The sequence below is a fragment of the Malaya genurostris genome, chromosome 3 (genome assembly GCF_030247185.1).
Source record: "Malaya genurostris strain Urasoe2022 chromosome 3, Malgen_1.1, whole genome shotgun sequence".
NCBI classification, from domain to species: Eukaryota; Metazoa; Arthropoda; class Insecta; order Diptera; family Culicidae; genus Malaya; species Malaya genurostris.
Window position 1 is genome coordinate 73,449,574 of NC_080572.1, and position 10,548 is coordinate 73,460,121.

Consider the following 10,548-nt stretch of genomic DNA (forward strand, 5'->3'; position numbering starts at 1 on the left):
GTCCGACCGTATGGCGTACTGCAAGGTCAGCCGAGGCAGGCATTTGAAAGAAATTATATTCCACAATTAACCGGAAGGATTGTACTTTAATATGAAAAAAAATTTTTTGAAATCGGATGAACCGTTTGTGTTTTATTGCATGTTTAAAAAACAGTTACATGGCGGACCCATGTTGTCAAAACTTTTCATAATTTATTTTACTTCAGTTTTACTTCGTTGTGGAATACTTCTTGCTCATCATCTTTTATTACCATTGGCAACATCCTTTTTTGCGAACATGGCGCCCTCAGGCGAGCCACATCCCTAGCCACGTTACCCTATCAAAAACATGTATATAGTCTCTCATCAGACCCTGTCAGCTTGGAGAGAAATCAATCTTCAGTTCAGCAACGCCATCGCAAGGCATCACATTCAACATATTATGTCAATTGTATGGGTGCGCAGTGCTGCTATTTTGGCGCGCACGTGTTCGACATTTCTCTCCCCTATTTCTATGTACGAGATTCGATGCGGGCACGCCTGAGGGCGCCATGTTCGCAAAAAATGATGTTGTCAATAATTTGTTCGGGAAATGTGAGAGCTGGGTATCTTGTTAATATGATGTCTTTGTTTGTAGTCATCAATAAATGCATGCATAAAACACGATTCAGACGATTAATCAACTTCGGTCGACGTCAAGATTAATTTAATAATATTTCTAGCCGGATATTACTCAAGTGCCCGATGTCAAAATGTTCCGTAAACTTGACTTTGGGTGCCTCCATAAGAATTGCTTACAGTTTTCCGTGACCGTTCCATACCGGTGATAGTCGCTTGATGACACGTGTGAATCGCTCTAACATATTGTTTTGTTTTCATCCGGAAATATATTGGCCACTCATTTTCTACTAGGGTCGCCATTCATTTTTCACCGGGCATAGAAACCTCATTGAGAAAATATTGCGTTTGTGGAGGAAAATAACATCCAGAAATCGGTAGCTCTTGTTAATCGGGACTCGTTTACAAATATATTCTTTGGAACTGGAACAATTTCTAAAAAACGTACGCAGTGAACGCAATATGTAGAAATTGGAAATTAGGAGAATATAACGACAATTTTTTAGCGTATGAAGCTACTGAATGACTTGATACAATGTTTGTTGGTAATATAACAGAAGCTATCGATTCATCAGTTATCGAGGTGTTTGCTATTCACGAAATTGGAAATCGTTTTCTATTCAGAACAAATGAATATTTGTTTTTGTAGATAGGTGGGTACTTTTTTTACTGATAAATTCCGTGTTATGGAAAATTTAAATATATATATATATATATATATATATATATATATATATATATATATATATATATATATATATATATATATATATATATATATATATATATATATATATATATATATATATATATATATATAATCATAAGTCTACCTCACGAACTGTATAGGTATGATTTATGAAATTATTATGTCATAAGTGTTTCTTATGGATTTCAATAGCTTTTCTGCGTCCGTGTATTTAGTCAAATATAAATAGTGACTATTCTCGGTTAATTTTTCAAAAGGGCGTATAAGCAGACCCTGTCAGCTTGGAGCGAAATCAATCTTCAGTTCAACAACGCCATCGCACGGCATCACATTCAACATATCATGTCAATTGTATGGGTGCGCAGCCCTGCTATTTTGGCGCGCACGAATTTGACATTTCTCTCCCCTACTTCTATGTATGAGATTCGATGCGGACTCACCTGAGGGCGACATGCTCACAAAAAAGGATGTTGCCAATAATTTGTTCGGGAAATGTGAGAGCTGGATATCTTGTTAATATGATGTCTTTGGTATAAGCCAGTGGCAGTTTCTCTTTGTTTACTTTCTCTTCTATTAATTACCAAGCGGTTTCCACGTTTATCAGTCAACTATTTGCATGAAATGATACCCGAAACTTTCGACTTTCAAACAGAATAGTGATATCAAAGAAAATCTTTTTAAATTTAAATTCAAATTTACAGACTTTTGAAATTGCCGTGACCTTTTTTTTTTGGTCACCAAATCTGTTTTGCGCGTTTTGTGTGTCATACTTATAGTATGTTCACATTAGCGCTGATATCAAGTGATATACAGATAAATTTGATATTCGATGATATCATGTGCGATATCACTTGATATCCCATACAATTTTATGTCAACGCGTATCACCATTTTGGCATGATATCCGGGATATCATGTACGATATCATGTCGAGTTGTCAAAAATCGCTACTAGCAACACGGATAATGACATTGAACGTATTCATTTATGAACGTCACTTTGAGAGTGACAATAAACAATCATCATAATTTTAAATTTTTCAACAAATACTGGGGTTCGGAAACCATTAATTGCAAGACTCCAATTATTGATTGAATTGTAGGAGAGAAAAGCAATATTATTGATCTTACTCCTAATGGGAACATTCAATATGACAATTCGATTGTCAAACGATATCATTTCGATCATATGTGAACACTCCCACGTGATATGCATATCATCTCGGTATATCAAGTGATATAAGCGCTAATGTGAACATGGTATTAATAGAGAAATTGCTGCCAGCAAAGCATGCTTGCTTTTTAAACCCTGCCTGCAGATAATTGAAATTTTCACCTGGCATCTCTGGCTGAAAGAGATTTAAGCCGACATTGTTTTTCTTCGCACATGCTGCATTGAGTAAATTTTTAAATAATTAAAAAAATAATTCAAACGAACGTTGGACTTAAACTATAGACATAAATTATGGCTGGAATCGATTTAGAGCTAATAGTAAAGTCATTTCATTTCTCTATTATCTCTAGAGATCTATCATTACAAACTGTTTTCTATTCAGGAAGATGCGATTACCGAGTTTAATTTCAACGTTACGAAATTGAGCAAAGCACTGTCTTTTTTTGAAATTGGTCCGTGTAAAACAGCAAATCTTAATGTGGCCATCCACCAGTTAGAATCCAGTACTGTTGTTCTCTGTGACTCACTTGAAAAGGCAATTCGACTTGCCACATCCAAAATTGGTTAGGTACATGTTATTATGACCACCACAAGCTTATGCAAATATCAGTATTTTTAGAAGTAAACACGCGTAATGAAGAACTAGAAAGTTTGAGAGCGTACAAGAAAAACTCCGAATATTTATTGAAATCACAAAATGAGAAAATATTCAAACTTCAAACGAATCTCACGGAAACGCGAGAGTAAGTCAAGCTATTGATAAATTCTTCAGAACAAAATACGGATGAATCTGAGTGTAGTCATCTTTTTAGCCAGGTAGTCAGGCAGTCCGAGTCGGTTTCTTGGATTGGTTCAATAATGGGAGCGATGCTGTGGAAAACCTGCAAACAGCATGAAAGCGTTAAGGCACTTATAGGAACCGAAAGCCTGAAGGAGTTTCTGGGGATGGCTAACTGCGTTCTCAGTAGTTTTGTGATTCGACAAAGCAACAGTAATGTGCTACTTTCAGCTGAGAGCGAAGATTACAAGTTTGTTGCATCACTTTGTGGCATTTTAACGAATCTGGCTGCCTTCCCAGAAGGAAGAGCTCATTTAGCCACAGAAGCAGACGGCCTCATCTTGGCTAATAATTTACTTCATGCAATACAACTGTTCCAAATGCCCGAGGGAAGACTACTGAAACGGATGTCTCTGACTTTTGTATACAACATTTGTCTAGAACCGAGCGGGATTCGATTTGTTTTAGATGACGAAAATCGTCTGCGGAGTGTGGTCGATTGTTTAAGTCCGGTCAATTCGGAAGATGTACTGACGGTGGCCGTCAGCTTGGCAATAATGCTGATCAAAGCAGCACCGGAATTCCAAATTAAATCGATGATTGCTCATCTAATTCCCAAAGCAATCGTCAAAAACATGATCAACACAAATAATCAGCAACTCAAGGAAGCTGCAGCTCATTTGGTCGAGCTAATAGAATTTGACTGGTTAAAGGCAGCAGCAATGGCAGAAACAAAATCGGAACGCTTTTGAACAAAACATTTCTTGTTTTATTTTGAATAACGACAACGTGGTGGTATAACAGCATACTTGGCACATAAATCCGAGTGACCCTTTAAGACGCCTTCCTTGATCGCGTGCAACGTTAATTTCTTACTAATTACCAGTTGCTTCTTTTTTCCGATCATTTGCGGAAATAGCTTCAAAGAAGATGCAAGACTGAAATGAAAATACTGAATAGTTAAAAATATATGTACAATTTAGGATAAAATTTATATCTCACTCTTTCAATTTGATAACCTGATGTTTGGAAAACTGCGGGCTAAACACCAAATCGTATAGCGCATTACCACCAGCGTACTGTTTTATAGCCAGCATGAACGCTTCTATAGGAATTTTCTGAGGACTACTTCCGTCTGCTCCTAGACCGGCTTTGTTATCTTTTTTTTGAAACCCAATTGGTTCTAATATTCCATCATTAGCGCTTCCCAGAGATCCACCACTCCAGCCTTGTTTTTGCAGCATTCGAAATCCAATGTTGCCTTCGTCTAGCCGTTGATTTTTAAAACATTCAGTTTTAGACTCTTTGTTAGGTAATTTTCGGAACACATCTCTTCGAGTGTGATATTCTTTCAATCTTTTCACTGTCCAACAGTAGTATTGCAAAATTTCCACCAGCTTGTCTCGTGCCTTCGTGTGAGCTGTTTGATGATCCCCTTCAGCCTGACAAATTTCCCGATCGTTTATCAGGAAACGGAATAATCTTTCCTTTTCATCGTAATTAGTTTCCAAAAGTAAACCGGCTTGTTCGAATGTTAGCTTCAGCGAAATCTTCCCATCATTGTACATGTATGCTATCACATTGTTCAATCTTTGAATATCTCTCCTTGTAAGTGCTGGATCAATATCAGTATCAACATTTAATTCAAATTCACCAGCTTTTACGAAATTTCCATACGAGTTATGGATTTGTTCAGATAGATTAGTATACTTTCCAGGATTATCACTTTCTATCCATGCATTATGAAATTTTTGGACCATCTCTCGTCTCCAATTAACATCGGCAGAATACTTCCGTTTCATAGCACATTCGTTACAATAAATATAGTAAAATTTTAGGATGTTTGATAAAGATGATAAAGATATCAACTGTGCTCTCGATCGCTACCGTTTAAACTGTGTAATGTGCTTCTTTTATTTTGTTTTCAATTAAAACTTTAAATATCGGCTCACATCTTCAGTAATAAAATGAATAAGATCTATGAACACTTTCAATACAAAATAGCACAATTTCAATATTAGTTTTACTCATTTCGAGCCGACGTTGTCAACTAATCGTTCAAAATCAAAATTGGTGGCACGATTGTCATCTGCATATAATTGGCTTAAAGCCGAAAATTTTGGTTCTTTGGTTCGATTTCGATGGAATATAATCAAACTATAATAAACCACAATTTCTTTTCCTGATTCTAAAAGGGGTCAAATTACTTGTTTTATAGAGAATAATAGACTAGAGTTGTGCGGTGAACGACCCAAACGTGGTGAAAGCCGCTAATAAACGACAACAACAACAACAGACTAGAGTTATATTTATATTGGGTTCGAAGAAATTAACTTTTGACATCAGTGTGGTTTTATTGTATGGTATGAACAAATACAAATAATAATACGCCTAAGTTCCATACAAATATATCGCCAATGTTTGGTTCACAAAACATTCTAGTCCATCCTTCTATCAACCCTCGACAAGGCCAAGTCACCATAAATATTCCTTTCTGGCAACTTTAATTAATGTTGCTATGGTTATATTTGCTTCCATAATAAATAAAAAGATACCACCAAAGTTTCCTCGAATCCGAATTTGAATTCAAATAAATAAATTCTTTTCTGGATTCGGAAAATGATTAGTCTGCATTGTATAGGCGCATAATGAAGCAATCCAGATAGTTAGAATGAATGTACATTTGACTCAGCTGATTACTGATTGCTGACTTCAAAATCAGCTGATTGCAACGTATACAAACAATCACTAATGCAATCGTTTTATGTTTTTTTGTTTATTGCACGAAAATTAGAAATTTTTGGGTTGATTCTCTCACAATAGCTTGTCAATTTACCTAGAATACAGCAGATAGTGTTTTGGGGCATCAAGTGGATGTAATTTTAACAATTTGATAGTCACGATGATTATCAAAACATCACAGTGCTTGGGGCCCGAAATGCGAGGGCTCAACGTAATAGGTGTACTTTCAAATGGCTAACATACCGGTGTCAAATGGCTGCAAATAAACTCATACATTGAAAAAAGTCACTCACACACAAATACAAATGCAAGCGGTGCTAGAATTTTTTGTTATGTATTTCACGTTGCCAGATCTTCGATTTTTCTCTCCACTGATCTTTGGTTTTTGGATCACTAGATTTTTGGCACTCTAACAATCAGGAGTTTACTACATTAGAATTCGAAAGCAAAACAAAAGAAATTTTCACTTTCTGATATGGCGTTTTGAAATGATGACCAACAGTTTTGCATTTAGGTGCATGTCAGCACTACACATTTTCGATTCAGTTATATGAAATAGTGATCAGCCAGTAAAATGAAAATGTTCGGTAGTTCGGCAGTTCTAAACTCGTCAAAAGATTAAATAATTACCGAATGAAGTTTAGTGTGTAATGAGTAGTTCATTGGTTTTCGGTGGATATTGTCGACCCACATCGGTCTGATCATCGATCCGATTACCGCATCAATTGAGCACGATATAGGTCCGATCGTAGCGCTTCATTCGGGCCGTCATCGGAGGACAATTCTGCAACATTTGCATCAACCGCATCAACCTGAATCTTCCCGAAAAAATCGGAACCATACCTCTACGTCCACAGAAATGGTATTTCGAGGATAAATTATTGTTCCGTTCCCTTGTCTCTTATTGCTTAGAAAACGATAAACCGGCGTTTTGGGTAATCTTATTGTCTATTTCCCTTGTGGTCAGTCCCGATTTTACAATATACCGAATAGACTGTCAAGTAACGTTACCATACAAAAAAAAAACAATTTTCTCGAACAATTTTTAGCGAAAACGATAAAAGAAATGGTTTGTTTATAATCCATTTTAGCATAACTCTCGCTTTTATAATGAAACATCCCCACAATTTAAATACCACAATATATACAAATACAAATTATAATACGGAATACTTCGACAAATTTTCAAGGACACATTTTGCATCGTGCGGTACACTGTCATGATACACTGTCAGAGTGACAATGTACTTTAACGAGTTCTCTATAAAACTAGCAACACTGAAGGGTAAGAACAAGTTCACCATAGTTACTGTTTATTATAGTGAAAAATAAATAAACAAACAGTTTTTATCTGATTTAGACTTTTTGTTGCAGTTTAATACAGTAACGATAAACATAAACAAACAAGTTTGTTTTGCACCGTAGCAACTAGCATAAAGCGTTGCCAGAAACGATCTCCTTCCACATTTTCAAACTATCGCAATGAAAGGGACTAATTTGCTAGGCTTACTTGTTCAGGCTGTGAACCAAACATTGGCGGTTCGTTTGTATGGGACTTAGGGGTATTATTATTTGTATTTGGTATATATACAAGTTTGCATACGCTCTGATTTACAATTATCACTCGAACCTTTTTAGTATTGTTTTGTTATAATTCTGCAGCAAAATACTGTTCAAAACTATTCGAGCGTGCTCATTCAACTGTTTTATCGACAGTGTCAAAAGGGATAGAAAAGGATAGAAAAAAATCATTATGCATGTTTTGCGTTGATCTCGTTTCATTCATTTAACGTTGATTTCAACTCTATCGATGAATGTCAATTTAACGGATATGATTGTATCCTAGAGAAGACCTACCGCTTTATTCAATTGAGCTGCAGCTATATTCGAGTTTTTTCTCATAATATATTTTTTACATTTGTGCCACTTTACAGAAATTACAAACCTTAGTAGTTTATTGTAACGGTTTGGAGCAAGTGAAAATTTATCCTCGTGTATGATGTACAGTTGGGACATAATAATACATTGTATATATTTGATGAACTAATAATTACTAAACCGAACGTGTAGCTGTAATCCAAAAATCTGAATTGGTCAGGACTATTCATAAATTCAATAGCCATAGTGAATTCATGTCATATGGTTCAGTAGAAGTTGTTTATAATTTTTTTAATCACCTGCAATTTTTTGTTACTACTTATAAGTTAACCATGTACTATATTGCAACAACAAATCATATCAATACTTTGTAGTTGAACAAAAACCGTGTTTATCGTTGAATCAAACAAAAACAAATGAGATTATCACAACACAAGATTGTCATATAATTAAAATTATACCAGTTGACATTTTTAATTATTCGGGTTTATTCTTTTGTCTTAACGATACACAAAGTTGTGGTAGAATAGTCGAGCCACAAGAGAGAGCAGTTAATAAAAAATATATATGCCGTGAAATAAATATTATAATAATTGAATTGCTTAGTAATCCAAACTCAAATACATCTCAAATTAATCAAATAACTGACACAAAGTAATCTTAGCATATTCATAGATTGTAGTCTAAATTCTATAAAACAACGGCAATGATTGTTATACAAACTTCAATCTTAGTAGTCTGAAAGCAGAAAGACAAAAATGACAGGATTGACTCGATGAATTCCATGAGGAACAGGTGCATTTTCCACCTGCCGATTGAAAGGATGAACAAAGATAGCAGAAATGCAAGAAAAAATCACGACAAAAGTAAACTTCAATCTTGCTTGAAATGCAATCAAAACTTTCTTGCACGATGCGTGGGGTTCGGATTTACTGGGTTCTGTGCTGAGAACCTAGAGAAAACGTCTCACATCCCTATTGATGGTTTTTCAATCAGTGGGCGCAAGCCCGGTGGATGTTGTCGACCCGCATCGGCCCGATCATCGGGCCGATTATCGGACCAATTGAGCACGATATGGGGCCGATCGTAGCGCTTCGATCGGTCCGTCATCGGGCAATTCTGCACCATTTGCATCAACCGCGTCGATCTGAAAAAGCTTTATGTTTTCATTATGTATCGCTATAGAAACAGAGCGAGGGAACATCAAACAAGGCATTTTCGAGCCGACGTCTCCCCGATAGGGTGTGAAATACATTCTTTAGTTTCGATCATAGAGGCTTTGAACTTATGGTCATTCGCCTCTTAGGGCCAGAAAAACTCTGGCCCTATGTTCGGGGTTGAAAATCCAACCCCGATATATCTCATCACCTGAGTATTGGATATCCGCTCTCTGCTTTGGTATATCTTCACTCTTTTGTTCTACCGATACACTATGTAAGCTCGAAACGCAATCAAAAGCTTTCGTGCACGATGCGTCCGATGTTCGAATTTACTGGGAGTATTCGAACCCCACTTCAACGTTGCCAGGTATACCGATTTCTCGGTATTCATACAGATATTTGACCTATATACAGCAATACAGATATCACGCGTTTTTTTTCAGAACGGCCAATAAGCCATCCATCAACGTTCACTTTGAAGTGTAATTTCGAATGACTCGGCACTAGCTGGGAGTAAGTCATAATAGTAAACGGCAGAGAAAAGTTTTCTCTTTCGTCTGGTGTTAAATTTAATACACTATCTTTCATAGCTCACTTGCAATTTCTTTCGAAAGTGGAAGTTGACAGGTGGCTTATTGACCGTTTAAAAAAAATACGCGTGATATGTACTCCCAAAATACCATTTATTCACGGATCGTACAGATAAATACCGATTTTCGTTTTTAGCTTTGATAGACTGTGGAACCTTTTTTTTTGAGCGTTAAAATGAGCTTTGGTGACATTTTACTGGTACTTATGTTACGCAGAATCCCGTATGATACAGATAGATTTTTGCGCCGTTGCGCCGAATACAGATTTTTGGAAAAATGACCTGGCAACGCTGCCCTACTATTCAAACCTGTTCAGAGATGCCAGATCTGCAGATTTGTCTGTATATCTGCAATTTTGGTACATAGCGCTGCAGACATTTTTTGTTGTTCAGACTTTTAAAAAACGAGATTTTCGCAGACTTTCGTCAAAATTCACAGACTTTTTAAATTGTCGCGACCTTTTTTTTTTGCTCGCCAAGTCAGTTTAGCGTATCATACTTTGTAGAGAAATTGCTGGCAGCAAGAAATACTTAGGGCATATTCAGGAGTGTTCTAGTTCTAGATGCATAATTTATGTCAGTTTTAAAATATAAATCTATAAATTATAACAAAATAAACTGCCAGCCCCAGCAGCGTTTTATCTGTGTTTCAAATATAGAAAAAATAGAACGGCAATGTATACCAGTTTTAAATTTGACAGTAGAACTGGTCGAATAAATAAAACTAAATTGGATTGCTGGGGATACGTTTGTTTCAGTTTCATTTACATTATAGACCACCCATATGAATCTTGCAGCTGCTGAATTTGCTCTTACTGACTGCAGATTTTTTTCGGATATACAGACTTTTGCAACCCTGTCTGAATATATTTGAAATTTTTACCTGGCATCTCTGAACCTGTCAAAGTGCTCTTTGGGGCCT

At 36.2% G+C, this 10,548-nt stretch overlaps 2 protein-coding genes across 4 annotated transcripts; one reads left to right on the top strand and one right to left on the bottom strand.

The window, feature by feature from the left end:
• Positions 1-2,694: 2,694 nt before the first annotated feature.
• Positions 2,695-4,009, top strand: LOC131439552 (uncharacterized). Of its 2 annotated transcripts, XM_058610705.1 has the most exons (4): positions 2,695-2,797; positions 2,862-3,042; positions 3,090-3,222; positions 3,280-4,009. In XM_058610705.1, the coding sequence occupies exons 1-4, from the start codon at positions 2,771-2,773 to the stop codon at positions 4,007-4,009; spliced, it is 1,071 nt and encodes a 356-aa protein (XP_058466688.1). In that variant the 5' UTR covers positions 2,695-2,770. The 2 variants fall into 2 exon arrangements, with proteins under 2 accessions (XP_058466688.1, XP_058466687.1); XM_058610704.1 differs by having other exon boundaries at positions 2,862-3,222; positions 3,292-4,009.
• On the bottom strand, positions 3,978-5,176 carry LOC131439551 (NF-kappa-B-repressing factor-like). 2 transcript variants are annotated; one of them, XM_058610703.1, is made up of 3 exons: positions 4,935-5,176; positions 4,260-4,872; positions 3,978-4,195 (listed from the first exon to the last, which is right to left on the bottom strand). In XM_058610703.1, exons 2-3 carry the CDS (start codon positions 4,823-4,825, stop codon positions 4,027-4,029), a joined length of 735 nt encoding a protein of 244 aa, XP_058466686.1. In that variant the 5' UTR covers positions 4,826-4,872; positions 4,935-5,176; the 3' UTR covers positions 3,978-4,026. The 2 variants fall into 2 exon arrangements, with proteins under 2 accessions (XP_058466686.1, XP_058466685.1); XM_058610702.1 differs by having other exon boundaries at positions 4,260-5,176.
• Between the last annotated feature and the right edge of the window lie 5,372 nt (positions 5,177-10,548).

Coding starts and splice junctions, on each gene's coding strand:
- LOC131439551 (XM_058610702.1), bottom strand. CDS start 5,059: ATGAAACGGAAGTATTCTGCCGATGTTAATTGGAGACGAGAGATGGTC. Junction 4,196..4,259: donor CAGGTTATCAAATTGAAAGA/GTGAGATATAAA, acceptor TTTTCATTTCAG/TCTTGCATCTTCTTTGAAGC.
- LOC131439552 (XM_058610705.1), top strand. CDS start 2,771: ATGGCTGGAATCGATTTAGAGCTAATA. Junction 2,798..2,861: donor GAATCGATTTAGAGCTAATA/GTAAAGTCATTT, acceptor TTTTCTATTCAG/GAAGATGCGATTACCGAGTT. Junction 3,223..3,279: donor AATCTCACGGAAACGCGAGA/GTAAGTCAAGCT, acceptor ATCTGAGTGTAG/TCATCTTTTTAGCCAGGTAG.